The sequence below is a fragment of the Haplochromis burtoni genome, unplaced genomic scaffold (genome assembly GCF_018398535.1).
Source record: "Haplochromis burtoni strain Fernald_Lab_line unplaced genomic scaffold, NCSU_Asbu1 Contig_521, whole genome shotgun sequence".
NCBI lineage: Eukaryota > Metazoa > Chordata > Actinopteri > Cichliformes > Cichlidae > Haplochromis > Haplochromis burtoni.
The window spans coordinates 176,956-192,235 of NW_024582882.1; the positions used below are offsets into that span (position 1 = coordinate 176,956).

A 15,280-nucleotide genomic window follows, 5' to 3' on the forward strand; every position below is an offset into this window, starting at 1 on the left:
CGGACGAAGATTTTTAATTTTATTGTTATTGTTAAGCACTTTGTGCAGCATAGGCTGTTGGAAATGTGCTATATAAATAAATCTGACCTTGACCTTGACAACTTCACCTGTTTCCAAGGTGCATGGAGAGGATGAAAGAATTCACAAAGCAGGAACTCCAGCAACACTTGAGGGAAGATGAACAACTTGAATAATTGACCAACGCGTTTCGGCTTGTGGCCTTCATCAGGGTCATAGTAAAACATTGTAAAAATTGCTTAAATACAAGACAGGAAACAGAAAAAAATTCTAATTAACCAGTCAAAACTTCATAGATAGGTCAGCTGACATATAATAGGTAGGTATTGGTTAATTGGCTAAGTCACGCCCAAGTAAATACCGGACTAGATCATTACTGATGAGGAGGAGGGGGGTCACATAACCCCCATATGCCTGAAAATAACACATGCATGAAATGCATAAGGAGGATGCTATAAATATACACAGAAGAAAAAAAAAAAAAAAAAGGACAGTCTTTAATGGTAAAAGCACGTTTGAACTTAGAAAACAAGATTACATCATAACATGGGAACACATTTGTTAAAAGATCCTTATTTATGTCTCTAAAATGTAAAATCTAGACTTAAAATGTGGACTTAAAGTGAGATGTCTAGAACGCTACTCCTTCTTTGGTTAAAATGATAATAATTAAAAAAAGAAAGAAAAAACGTGCATTTCCTTGAGACTAGGTGTACTAAAATACCATCTAGTTCCTTCCTAACAAGGCTGGCTGCCTTTGTCCTTAAAAGGAACTATTTCTTTTTTAACAACACACCATACCTTCAGATCTCTGGCACTGCAATGGGAACCAAAATGGCCCCCAGTTTTGCCTGCCTTTTTGTTGGTCATCTGGAAGAACAAATTCTATATAATCACCAAAATAACCCTTATTTATCATTCATTGTGTCTTGGAAACGTTATATAGATGACGTGTTTCTACTCTGGAAAGGACCAGTCTCTATATTACTAAAGTTTGTAGAATTCCTTAATGGACACTTTGCAGGCTTACGTTTCACCCTCAATTACAGCACTGAAGAAATTAACTTTCTGGACATGGCATTAATTGTCAATACACCAAAAATGTTAAATCATTCAAAGACCCTATAGGTGACAAAACCATTGCCATAAAGGGCTTTATTACATGCAGAACTAACAATGTAATCTACATGATACAGTGCCCATGCAATAAAATATATATAGGAGAAACATCCCGCCCTCTGAAGGATCGAATTAACAAACACAGAAGCTCGATCAAGAGGAATGATTTAACCAGCCCTGTTGCAAGACACTTCAATGATAAACATCCAAATTCACCATTATTTTTCCGAGGCATAGACCAAAGAGGTGCCAATATAAATTTTATCTGAAAAAAGAGAAGCATTTTGGATATTCTGTTTTAAGAGTCTGCACCCCTGAGGTATGAATGAGGACTTTTCTATCAATGAGTTTTTATGAACAACACCCCCCTTTTTTTTTTTTTTTTAATTATTTTAACCAAAGGAGTAGCGTTCTAGACATCTCACTTTAAGTCCACATTTTAAGTCTAGATTTTACATTTTAGAGACATAAATAAGGATCTTTTAACAAATGTGTTCCCATGTTATGATGTAATCTTGTTTTCTAAGTTCAAACGTGCCTATTATACACTCAAAAAAATAACTCTTTGAATGAACATAAAAAAAAATCTAAGAATTTCCACGTAATTAAATTGCTTTATTTTAGCATTATGCAATTCTGTTATTCCAACTTAATGTACTTGAGTTGGACTAACTTGATTAATTAATGATGAATCAACTGTTTTACTACAGTTGTGTCCAACTTAATTTAACTGATTTGATCCAACCCATGCAAATGACGTTAGTGCAACAAAACATGCTTATTCGTAATAGAAATCCATTTATTAATCCATTTATTTTAAGTTCATTTAAAGAGTTATTTTTTTGGAGTGTTCAACAAAGTCTAGAGTCTGGTTAACATAAAATGTTAATGGATTTATAATAACTTGCACTCCATCCGTCCTCTTATCTTTACCAGGGTTGCAGTGAGGCTGGGGCCTATCCCGGATGTGACAGGGTGGGAGTCAGAATACTGGACAGGTCACCAGTCTATCACAGAGAGACAGACAACCATTTGCCCTCATGTTCACAGATATTTGAGAAACACCAATTAACTTAACCCTAATTACTGCATGACTTTAACTGTGGCAGGAAACCAGAGTACTCAGAGAGAACCCACTGCAAACTTGGCCAGATTGCAGATTTGAACCCAAGACCTTCTTGGGTGCTTTGACAGTGCAGTGCAGTGAATTTTGTAAATTTAACAACAACCCAATTTCATTTTTTTTGAGTGTATGTCAGCTGACCTATCTATGAAGCTTTGACTGGTTAATTAGAATTTTTTTCTGTTTCCTGTCTTGTATTTAAGGAATTTTTTTACAATGTTTTACTATGACCCTGATGAAGGCCACAAGCCGAAACACGTTGGTCAATTATTAAAGTTGTTCGTCTTCCCTCAAGTGTTGCTGGAGTTCCTGCTTCTTGATGTATCACTCCAGCGCCTCCTTATTGATGATTAGGTTGCCAATCCTCTTTTCATCCAGCAACTCTCAAGCAAGCCCAAAGGGATCCCTGATGAAGCTCTAGTTCTCTCTTTCTCTTATTTTGTCTTTCTCTTTCCAATTCTCTCCACTCTCTGCAACCTGGTGTGATTTTGTTTGAGCTTGTCCCACAGCTCCTTCAAGCTGGCTTTGTCATGGGGTGCTGCTTTCCTACAGTTGCGACGGAGTTGGCGTCAGTCTTTGGTCAGTTGTTCCATCTCTCTCTCTTCTGCCTTTCCTTGGGGCTGTGGGCTCACTCCTCCTAAGCTCACCAAACATCTCTCTGCAGACCTCGAAGATGAACTTCCAAAGGCTGTTGAGCTTGCTCTTGGCAGTTCCCTTATATATCACCTCCAACAGTTGCTGCAAAGCATTAAGGTTTTGCCGTTTGCCTCGGTCATCTGTTTGGGTACCTTCTCCATCCCAGGGTTTTCCTCACCTGTTTCAGATGACTCAGCCCGGTCCTGCAGCACTGTGGTTGCTCCCCCAGCTTTTGGAGCCCCTCGTCTGACCTGCTTCTCGTCTCTCTGGTTTCTGCATTTTCTACCATATTGCATATTTCTATCTTGATGGATGCATATCCCCTGCTCGACATTACCTTCTCCCACCGACATGCACACTTCTCTTGTTGTCCTTATTCATTCAGTCAATTTGAGGCAGTAACATGTCTCCAAAAGTCGAATTGGGATTATGTTTCCCACTGTGCAGCATCATGGCAGAATCGTGCCTTTTAAATGAATTGCTGCCTGAGGGAGCCCTGAAGATCATGGGGGCTCCAAATGTTTTTGGTTTTTGGCCCTGTTGTACAGAGGTATTTTATGGTATTAAAAAAAATCACCGCACTCTACTATTTTTATTTTCTTTTAATTTTAAGTTTCTGGAACTGGGGTTGTAGCAACTCCTAAATTTCTTCCTCAGTAAATTATTCCGACTGCTGTCATGCTTCAGTTTTAAACAGCTTCTGTGGGCTGAAAATAGTTCAGCTTTGTAAATCCTGGAAAACTTCTGTTGGGACACCACTAATTTTTGTTATACAATGATTTTCAGTGTACTTGGGATAGCCACTTGTGTATAATATCTACTATGGTACTTAATCCTGCATATTTGTGACCACATTATTCACAAGAACCACTATGTTATAAATAAATCCGATAACAGCATTTAGAGGGATTTATGAGGGTTATGGAGGTCAGCAATAATAATGCTGAACATTGTGTGTTACATGATTCAATATGCAACTTTTCTAAATATAAGTACCAGAGAACTTTGTAACATTTAAGACAGAAAAAAACACCAGACACTTTTCATATGAGTGAGCCACCAAAGAAGGCCAAGTGGCCCATAGAAAGATGTGGGTATGGGCCACATTTGGAGAAGCATCTAAACAGATCCAAGTTAAAACAGTAGCATAAGGAAAAGCCCAAACATACAGTCAGACACATCAAACATGCAGAGTGACCCCTTGTGACAGGGGGCAGCCAAAAGTAGGTTCTCTTATTGTAGGTGTAAAACAGAAAGCACTCAGACTGAACGATAGCTACAGCAAAATATCAGCCAGTTGTATGACATATTGCAAAGAAAGAACAGAAGGAAGTGTGACATTGAATCTGGCAGAGCTCACATCACTTCACAGAGTAATTTATTTGCCTTTTGTTCCTGAGCCACTTGAACCAGCTGAGACCTCGCAGCCAGCGCAGGAAGGCCTCGAGGCACTCCTTAATGTTGCAAGAGCCTTCATCTTCATCATCCGTCTCCTGCAGCAGCAGCAATGTGTTCATGAGTGTGTGTCTGTGTGGCAACAAGTGGCAACAAATGGCAAAAAAACAAACAAACAAAAAAACAAAACAAATGGCAACATCCAACATTGCGATTTTGATACTAGTTTGTGTATCAAAATGTACAACTAATGGGTCACAGTGTAAACATCTACGAATTCTGTCAATGCTGCTGATTATTTTATGATTTCTGGATTTTGAATTCCTTATTTAATATGTTCTCTGTTTGGTTCTTAGTTTGGTTCTTGTTAATTGTTAGATTTTCATATATGCTGAGCCTTATTAGTTTATTAGTTCCAGTTTACACTACAGTTTATATTGTTCCCTCAGTGTTTTCTGTCTTATCCTAATGAGTCAGGTTTGCCCACTCCCCCACCCCAAATCTCATTTGATTATCTTCAGCTGCACCTTGTTACCCTCCCTTGTCCAATTCTCTGATTATCCTTTTGTGTATAAATAACGTTGTCTTCAACTCAGTCTTTGTCTCAGTTTCTGTTATCAAACCCGCATGTCCCTGCCTGTTAAAGAAGTGCTGTGTATTTTGGTTTCCTTACAATGGATTCTGTAATTCTGGAATCTGAAAATAGCCTACCTAAAGCTTTGCATTTTTGTTCACACCTGTCTGCAAATCTGCCCTTTGCTTTCAATTTCCAACATTAGTTTAAAAATTAATTAGTTAGTAGTTAACTACTGTAACAGGTTTTGGTGACAGTAGTGCTGGAAGTGGTAGCTTTTCCTTTAATTATTCATTAAGTGTTTTTAAGAAACAAAAATATATACTACTCTCATTTGATTTGAGGACATTAAAGATCAGTTACTATTAACCCTCTGGTTGTGTTCACCCACCCTTACTTTGGTGTTCCCGGTCAAAATTCACCGGTTAGTTTTAACAGCTCTAAAAAAACACAAGAGACATTTTTCACCACCAAACTCAGCTCAATGGGTCGTTCAATGAGTCGTTCAGTGTTCATTCAATGGGACATTCAGTGGGTTGTTCAGTAGGTCGTAAAAGTGGGTCTTTCATTTTGTCATTCAGTGACCCATTCAGGGGGTCAGAGGCCAAAGGGGTGGGGTGGGGGGGGGGGGGTTTCTCATTCATTTTCTATGGCGGTGACCTTAGACTGGGAACACCACAGGTGTGACAAAATTGATTAAAACACTCAAAATTCAACGAAAGAGGTGCTCATCACTTTTATATGTTCAAGTGCATAGTTTGGAGGACGTCATAAGGCCTCGAGGCAATCGGATATAAAACACAATGTTTATGAGTTTTTTCATTTGTACATCGGTCAGATTTGACCCGAACACGAGAGGGTGTGCAGGGGTTTATGTTTCCCTGGGATCCCAGGTCGGGGGATTTTGCCCCCTGGTAGGGTCCAGGGTGAGGGGCCAGACAAACAGTGATTATATGTGTCACATCAAGACAACAGTTGGCCCTGCCTGGGATAGTGTTACCTATGCCAGGCCTTGGAGATGGGCCTGGGGAGGTGAGCGCCTGTTGGCTGGGCCTCATCCAATGGGGCCCAGTCAGGTGCAGAAGGGTCATAGGCCCACCCTCCTGTAGGCCCACCCCCTGCAGAAGGCGCTGTAGGGATCAGGTGCAACGTGTGCCAGGCAGCAAAGCGCGGAGCCCTTGGCGGACCAATCCCAACTACAGGTCACAAATCCTTGTGGGCAAAACCCCTGTAGTGGCCAAGCCCCTGGGGTGCATGAGGGCTTGTGATTGAGATATGGACTGTCACCTTTCTGTTGGGGAAAGAGCCTGAGCTAGTGTGTTAGGATGAGAGTCTGGGGCTTGACTCTGTCCTAGTCTGAAGATGCCCTTGGTGAGAACCCAAGCGGTGTTCTGTTATTGGACTTCTGTGCAAACCACAGTTTTCCCACGAATGCACATATCACCAGGATACCCCATGCCGCCGGTCGTTAATTGATTTTGTATTCTTATTATCAGATCTGTGGCCGAATGTTCGGGATACTTTGCTGAAGAGAGGGACTGAACTGTCAGCTAATCACCACCTGGTGGTGAGTTGGATCAGGTGGCGAGACAGGATGCTGGACAGACCTGGCACATCTAAACATACAGTGAAGGTGCACTTGGAATGCCTAGCAGAGCCCCTTGTCCGAGACATCTTTAACTCCCACCTCCAGCAGAGCTTCAACAGTATTGTGATGTAGACTGAACTGAGTCTGAATGGACCATGGACCATGTGTAGCACCTTACTGATGTACTTCTGCACTGAGCTGCGACCGCAAGGTGGTTGGTGCCTGTTGAGGTGGTAACCCCTGAACCAGATTAAGGGCAGCATCAGGTGGAGAAAGGCTAATCTGTGGGACTTCGGCGGCAGCCGATGTGTACCAGCAGGCCAAGCGCACCTTGCTCGGGCAGGACTTAATGCAGAAACTCGGGGTGGGGAGAAGTTTTGTGAGGCCACAGAAAAAAGACTTTTGGAGTGACTCAAAGTGATTCAGGCAAACTGTCAGGTGACTCCAGAGAGTAAAGCGGTGCTGTATCCATATTGTGCATAGTGTGGTTGGAGCACTTCTGACTTCAATTGAGGATTGGATGTTGTAGGGCTGTCGTGGTTGACACACCTCCACAATGTTGCGTGGAGTATCTCTGGATTGACACACTGGGATTGTGGTTCCTATCTTTAAAATGGGGGACTGCAGGGTTTGCTCCAACTATAAGGGGATCAGTGTGCAAATAGATAACTCTTTTTTTTAAAGTGCAAAATATAAATACAAATAATAGAATAATTTTAAAATCACATAAACCTATCTTCTTTTCACAATTAAACATAGAACATTTATTTTTGAACATGGCTTCTTCTTTGTGTGACAGAGCTTTAACCTTTGAATGGCACAGCGAACCATAGACAATGATTTCTGGAAATGCTTGTGAGTCTATGCAGTGATATCCACAACAGGATCATGCCTGTTTTTAATGCAATGCTGCCTGAAGATTACAAGAACCTCTGGCCATCTTTCCTCCTAAGAAACGTTTGCTCTCTAAGGGTGCATTTTTCTTTAAATACCTAGGTATCCTCCTAAAGGTAGATGTTCAAACAGTACATGACCAGGATAAGTTGGGTCTCTTTAAAGGATTAAAGGATTTTATTAATGTTCTTGAGACCTGTGCAGTTCTTCAAGTGAGAGCAGAAGATGGCTGACTATATCTGGATAACCCTGTGGAGCTCTTTCTTCTGTTCTACTGTGCAGCTGGAAAAAATGCCAGGATTATTTCTACTGTGCAGCAATAGAAGGACACCCACCATTTTTCAGGGATGTTATTCTTTGTGAGAATGCTCAGAAAGCAGTCTCTTCTTCATTACCTCAGCAGTGTGCATTTCCCAGATCAGATCCTCGCTGATGTTGACTCCCAAAAAGCGGAAGTCCACAACAGGCCCCTTGGTGTTTGCAGTGTACAGGAACAAGTTGTGTTTTCTACACCACACTGTCAGATGCTCCACCTCATCCCTGTAGGTGGTCTCATTGGCCAAAGGCAAGTGGAGTGTGGCCAGTGGGACAGAACAGCATGGAGAGCTGTGGCCACAGTAACATCAGTAGACCTATTATCTCTGTAGGCAAACTGGTATGGATTGAATGTGGTAGAAATGAAGAACATAATGTGGTTCCTGATGAGTACTTCATCACCACAGGAGTCAAAGCTACTGGCCTGTAGTCATTGAAACTGGTGATGATTTGTTTTTTGGCCAGAGGGACGATGACAGACAACTTCAAGCAGGGTCGGACAACCGACTAAAACAGGGACTGGTTGAATATCCTCGCGAAGACCCCAGCCAGTTTGCCTGTACAGTCCTTCAGTACGTGAGATGCCGTCAGATCCAGCTGCCTTCCAAGGGTTGACGGCATGCAGCGTGCACCTCACATTGTGCTCCTCCACTGTGAGAATGGGACTTTTGATGGTATCAGGATAGGATCCAGCTGACTCTTATGATCCCACCTCAAACCGGGCAAAGTAGACGGTCAGTTCCTCTGCCAGACCTGCTTGCTTTAATTGCTGTCCATGTGTTCTTCAATCTTTTTCTTGTAGTCTGACTTTGCCTCATGGATGCTTCTCTTCTGGTTGGCACAGGCTTTGATGTACAGAGCCACGTCACCAGACTTGAAGGCGGTGTTCCTGTCCTTCAGCAGGCTCTGGACCTCCTAGATCATCCAGGGCTTCTGGTTGGGATGGATTTAAATGTGTTTATCCTCTGTGACAATGTCTATGCAGTTCCTGATGTAGCATAGTACACTGTCACAAAACACTTCCATGTTCTAAAATATCCCAGTATGTCTTGCTGAAACATTCCTACAACTGCTAAGAGGCTCCGTCTGGCCAAGTTTTGACTGTCTTTGTGCTATTTTTTGTAGCAGTTTTGATGAGTGGGATACATTCCAGGATCAAAAACAGTAATGTGTGGTTAGACTTCCCCAGGTGTGGTAGTGGTTTAACCCTATAGCCCTGTTTGATGTCCAGTGTGTTGTCTGTCAGTAACTGCTGGGATACTGGTGGGCAAAATAAACAGTGACACTTCCCTACCAAGACTTTTGGTGCCTGCTAAACTAGTTGTCAACAATTGCACCTATTTAGTCCAAGAATTTGGTGACTGAGACGCCGAACAGAATTTTATTGATCAGTCTCTGTCTCGCTTTGTCTGGCAATCATGTTCAAAAAAGGAGTGGCTGTAGCTCAGGAAGTAGAGGTTATCTAGTAATCACAAGGTTGGTAGTTCATTTCCTGGCTGCATCCATTGGATATTAGTTAGAAAGCACATATTTATAACAACAACAAAAAAAGCATATGAAGAAGTGCATGAGTGAATGGGGCAAGTTGCTTCGAGTGCTCAGGTAGAGTAAAAAAAGGGCCAAATTAGAGCTAGAGCATTCTACCAAATTAGTCTTTTCCTTTTCAATGATCCTAGCACTCCCCTGGTTCTTGAAGACTCTTGGCTTAGCACTCATAGTCCAAATATAGATTGGAACAATAATTGTATCTCTGTCTGGAGTCTCAGTAGTCACCAAAACTGTTTAAAGTTAGTTTGTGTTCCTAGCCTGTCTACCTGCCTGATCTGTCTTTTGTCCCTGGTGTATATCATGGGCTAGCTGACATTTTCAGTAAACACAGCTCTTTCTCTCTCTCCCTCCATACCGGCCATATGACTGCTGTATTGATTTGCTTCCTGATGCTCTGTTGTTTTCAAGATGTGTGTACAGTCTCATAAAACATGAACGAGAGGCTTTGGAGAAAGTATCACAGACTCACTAGCTGCTCCTATTCTCCGCCTGCTGGATTTCTTCTTTGTAGAAAAAAGAGAGGATAAATCAGATTTTTTTGATTTCCATGGTCTGAACATGGAGTCAGAATTTCAGAAGTACCCCCAAAACAGGATACAGCTTCAGCAATTCCTGGGGTTTGCAAACCTTTAGGGAACAGAGGGAGCAGAACATTCACTGATTGCTGTGATTGAGTAAATGAACCTTGCCTAACTCCACTCTGCCAAACACCTCAGCTGGCTCTCTTTTGCCAGTAGATTCACCCTAAGCATAACCACCAGCCAAAGGTGCTGATCATGCTGTGGATTAGGATATGATGTAGCAAAGAATGCCGGTCGAGGATGAGCTGCAGGTGGACAGAAGCCAGCATGGAGCCCCTGACCACAATGACCAGAGGAGGGCGCAGCAATTTAACTGCTGAGAACTTTTTTTTATATGATGTTTCATGTTTTCCCTTTAATGTTATTTTTTTTATTATAGGATTGGTGGGTCGCCTGGAGGCTCTCATTGGTTCCTCAGTCCTCAGTGCGTGTGTGTGAATGTATGGATGTCTGTTAGTTTGCATTGGGTGGGATGGGCCTCATCCCACGTTCCTGCCCTTGGTCTCCACACAGCTGCTAGTGATCACTCACCTTTTCCTGGTATCTTGGTTTGGCTGCCAATACTTGGAAAAATGTGCCCTGTGGAAACATCACTAAGTTCTTATGCTTTGGATTGGGCTTCAATCCTCACTTCAATAAACTTTCTGAACTGTCATGTGATGGAGTCCTGGTGGTTCCCTTGATACAGCTAGCATTTGCTGATGTACACATGTTAACAATAAACGGAGATGATGCAAGTAGTTTTCAAAAATCATTACATGAAAAAACTTTTATGTATTATGTAATGTCGCAACTTTACTCATTTAAGTATGGTTAATCAGGATTTTCAACATGGGCATCATGGCAGTGAGGTATGATTAGTGGTGTGGCTGTAGAAGGGAAATAAGTGCCCGCTCATGCAGGATGGCCAGGTGGTACAAGGGCAGAAAGCACAGAATTGAGGCTGCTGCTAGCTCCCAAACGCTTGCCCTGTTTCTGGGAATAGATTGGCCAGGGTTTAATAAGTTGATGGGACAATGTATGGAGGTGTGTTGACGACAGACAGGGAAATATGGTATATGTGTTGCATGTGGGGGTGACACAAGGTTGTCCATACTGTGGAGAGGGAAGAGGAACCTGTAGAGCCTCTGATGGCTCCCGTAACACACTTCATGGAATAGTTTCCACTTGAACTGTGTCATCCTGATTAAAATTTACTGTCAGTTGGTGCAGCCTGATGCACCACGAACCCACACACAGAATTCACCCAATCGGTGACTTCCTGTTGCACTACAGTGTGCTGCACTGACTGTTAGCAACATAACATGTTTTTCATTTGATACTTTGATGCATTTACTCTGCAGAGTGATTGTAGATGACTCCTCTCATGTCACATTTAACTCTTATTAAGCAGACCAGATGTACCAAATCAACAGTCTGGGTTTCAGTGGAGATTTTTAGATTCTGTCTCCTTCATTAATTTATTTCTTATGGAAATGGCAGATCAATATAGGATGAAACATTGCTGCCAGAATGTTGTTTGCATTATTTTAATGCAAATACATTTTGTAAATACAAAATGTTTTTAAATGATGATTGATTTATTCATGGACAGAAGCTCAGGTATGCAAGCCTATGAGACTCTACGTGAAAGAGTGAAAATTGCTTGATATGCATCAGTGACACAACCAGTTATTAATTGTAGGGGGGGCTGCTTTTTCATATAGGCCAGTTGTACAAACTGCTTTTTGCATTTACCTGTGTTATCTTTGTATAATATTATACATTTCTTTGGTGATCTGAAACATGTGTGATCAGCTACGGGACTTTTCACGGCACTGTACGATCCAGAACACTGTAGTAGAAGTTAGATCAAAGTGTCCTAACATTGGAATCATGCTACACATGACTTGTATTTTTGCTTGGTATGCAGACTGAGTCAAATATGTTTTCTACACTAATACATACATCAGATACAGTGGATTTAAATGCATCAGCTTTTGCACACATTCCAACGTTCTACCAATGATGGTTGAAGACACTAGTCCCATTATCACTGTATTTAAAATCTAACACACATGCTTGAGTTGATGTTCTGCATTTACCCAGGGTGTCATATATGATTGTATTTAAGTTCCTGACTTTATCTACAGTAAGTGGTATCTTTAAAAGTCACACAGCCTAACTCTTTAGATTTTTATAGCGTTTGTATAATCCAACATTGTGTCTTGACAGTTTTTACACCTCTTAAGGTTACCTTAGCATATTAAACTTCTCCTTTCCCCATTTGAGGCTGATGTTTGACTTCGGAGGTAATATTTCTTGATCACACAAGTCTTTAACTAAGACACCAACATTTATTCCTGTCCATTGATTTATAAACTTATTTCTTTTTTTAAACAACTAGCTTCAATTTCTTAAAGTGTGAAATTGTGATGAAGTATTTTAGCAGTGTGCTCTGTTGGGCAGTACCAACCTGTGAGGTGATGTACTTCTCCAGCGGACTCTCCCCTTGGCCTATGTTTAACATGGCTATATTGGGCCGCTGCTCCACTAGTGACTCCTCGCTCAGTAGTAACTTCCCTTTGAAGTTATGGACCACACACACCACCTACAAGCGCAAATATAACACATCTTTAAATTAGTATGGTTCTATGGCCAATGTGGCACATACACACAGTACCAACAAAATATATAGTTTTTGCGTTCGTCTTTCTGATCCTCCCCAGTTGGTGTCTGGTCTTCTTTTCTGTGAATCTTTTAAGAAAAGAAATGGTCCACCATGCCTATGCCAGTTCCATCCCCTGCTTCAGAGAGTCCTGCATCCCAGGTTGCTGTCTCCACTGAACCTCAGGTATTACCCCTGTTCTGCGGCAGTGTGTCCCCAGGACCTGAACCATTTTCCAGGGGGCAGGGTTGCTGGAGGGGAGTTTTCCTCCAGGGTGATCTTGTGTTCGGCTGTTCTCCACACTTATTCCCCAACGATGCCAATGATGGCAGACAGTTGGTGTCGTAAACCACCGCCTCTGTTCAAAGATGGTCGCTCACAGTGGACATAGATGCTTCTTTCACTCCTCTTTCAAACCATCTGTCCTCTCTGTCCAAAATGTGAACATTGGCATCCTCGAAAGAGTGTCCTTTATCCTTAAGATGCAGATGGACTGCCGAGTCTACCCGTGGAGATGGCTCTTCTATGTTGTGCCATGCATTTGTGAAGTGGCTGTGAACTTAATGTTTTTCTCCATAGCGTTGATGTAAGCAGTGAAAGATTCTACATCTTTGGTTTTGATTTTGACCTTGGTGCTGTCTACATATCTGTACCAGTGGCTGGGTACTCTCCCTTTAAAAGAGCCAAGAACCTTTTTTCCCCACTTCCTCCATGTAAAGGTTGGCTACAATAGGTGACACGGGGGAGCCGATGGCACATCCATGTTTCTGACTGTAAAAACCCTCGTTGTTTTTAAAATATGTGGTGGTAGATCAGAGTTCTAACAGTGTGCAAATTATGCAAACCAGAGTGGTTTACATCTCTGGATTAATCTATTTCTAAATTCTTGTGGAAAGATAAACCCACCCAGGATTAGCATAAAAAAACTCCAAAGGACTAAAGATAAAGGAGAACTAGATCTGCCTAACTTTCACCACTACATCTTAGCCAACAGGCTACAATACATCTCAGGATGGTTAAAACATACCCTCTGGGTATGGCCATAGAACAGGCACTACGCACTAATATAGAGATTTCTGACCTATCATTCATTAGCTCAAGCATCAAACAACATGTATGCTTTAAAAGCATCACTGTAAGATAAACTTAAGGTAAGATAAACCTTTATAAGTCCCACATGTGGGAAATTTGTTATATATCAGCTCCTTTCTGACAGCATGGTGGGAGTTTCTAAAAATGACGGAGTCTCCATTAATCCCACACAAATGTACACCCATTTGAAACAACCCTGATATACTACAAACACTAATATGTTTAACTTTCCAGATTGGAGTTGTAAAGGAATTAAATATATTTGAAGGAACAGACTTTATTCCATTTGACAGACTAGTTATTTATTTTTATTGCATTCACAAACTCCAATCAGCTTTTTATGGCTGAGGAGTAATAAAAAACTTTCTTAAATCAGTTATTTCAATCAGTTTACAGTACACATGAGCTTTGGGTACGAGTCTCACCAGGAAAGTGGCAATGGCAGTGCCAATGATAAAGCCAGCGATGACATCTGACCAGTGGTTGCGGTATTCAGCCACACGGTTCAAACCAGTGAGGAAGGCCAGACACATTAGCCCGAGAGACAACACTGGCTTAGCCAGACGAGTGCCTTTTGCCTGCACGGTACATGTCACATACATCTGCAGGGAAAGAGACATACAAGGACAGAGAGAAGCAAGCATTAAATCATCAGAAATGTCTTGTAACATCACTGGCTTCACTCCATTCTATATTATCCCAAAATGCAGCTAAACATGGAACAAAAAGTACGGAAGTTTGTATTTGGTTGATCATTTCTTTCTTGTAAGAACTTTTTTTTTCACAGTAAAGCTTATACTTGTGGGAAAGCCTGTAAATTTTCTCTTAGTGGGTGGTTGAGTATGTGTGCTGCACCCATGAAAAACTTGCCAAATCTGCCAATGCCAAACAGCTTATTCTGTTACTGACTCTTGTTTGATGTTGTTTATTGGATTAGCTGATTGAAGTCTGAAGAAACAAGACATACTGGCAATTTAACAATCTATCCATTTAACAAACAAAAGCCTGAGTAGTATGTGGAAGAAACACTCACGTGGCATCCTATTCTTCAATCAGGATTTATGGCAAGTTGGCTAGGGGAAACTCAAAACGAGTCAATAGCAGTATCAGGTGTTTGGCATTGCCACAGAAGATTTGGCAAGTTTTTCATGGGCACAGACAACATAATTTAATTAAAACCTACAAATGCATTTTTTCTGACAGATGTAGCACCATTAAAGGGAAATAAACAGGCTTTCCATGAGATTTATTTACAACAAAGAAACTACAGAACAAAAAAGTTTATATTTCTGTCAGTATTTGAAAACAAACTTAATAAAAAGCATACTAAATCAGATTCTTTACTTTTAAAGTTGTCTGTAGGTAAATATTTGCTCAAAATGAAGAATGGATGGATGGAAGTTGAAAGTGAATCACGAGCTGTTTGCATCCATCCTGTTATTTACTGCCATCCTGGATCTTCTTTGAAAGCTAGGTCGACAACCAGCCAAGGCAGCTTTTGTGTGATTGTTCAGTACACTTTTATGCTTATGTTAGTGCTGTCAGCGTTAATCTCATTAAAATGAGGTTCACGCCATAATCGCATTAACGCGGCAAATCTCCATTAGCCAATTACCACAGATCACCCTGTGTGAGGGGCTGCACGGCGCTAACGAGCTAACCACGCTAATGCGTTGATGCCATGCAGCCCCATATAGCCCCCCAAACATAAAATGCTATGTACAGATATGTAAATGGTAAATGGCCTGTA

At 41.4% G+C, this 15,280-nt stretch overlaps 1 protein-coding gene across 2 annotated transcripts in view; it reads right to left on the minus strand.

The window, feature by feature from the left end:
- Positions 1-15,280, minus strand: part of plppr5b (phospholipid phosphatase related 5b) — a 97,941-nt gene that overhangs the window by 17,644 nt on the left and 65,017 nt on the right. The window contains exons 4-6 of one of the 2 annotated variants that reach the window (XM_005947523.3): positions 13,956-14,132; positions 12,247-12,381; positions 2,504-4,389 (exon numbers count right to left, since the gene is read on the minus strand). In XM_005947523.3, coding sequence (XP_005947585.1) covers positions 4,258-4,389; positions 12,247-12,381; positions 13,956-14,132 — 444 coding nt within the window. In that variant the 3' untranslated portion in view covers positions 2,504-4,257. Of the gene's footprint in view, positions 1-2,503; positions 4,390-12,246; positions 12,382-13,955; positions 14,133-15,280 lie in introns of those variants that run through there. The other variant, XM_005947524.3, reaches the window with a different exon arrangement.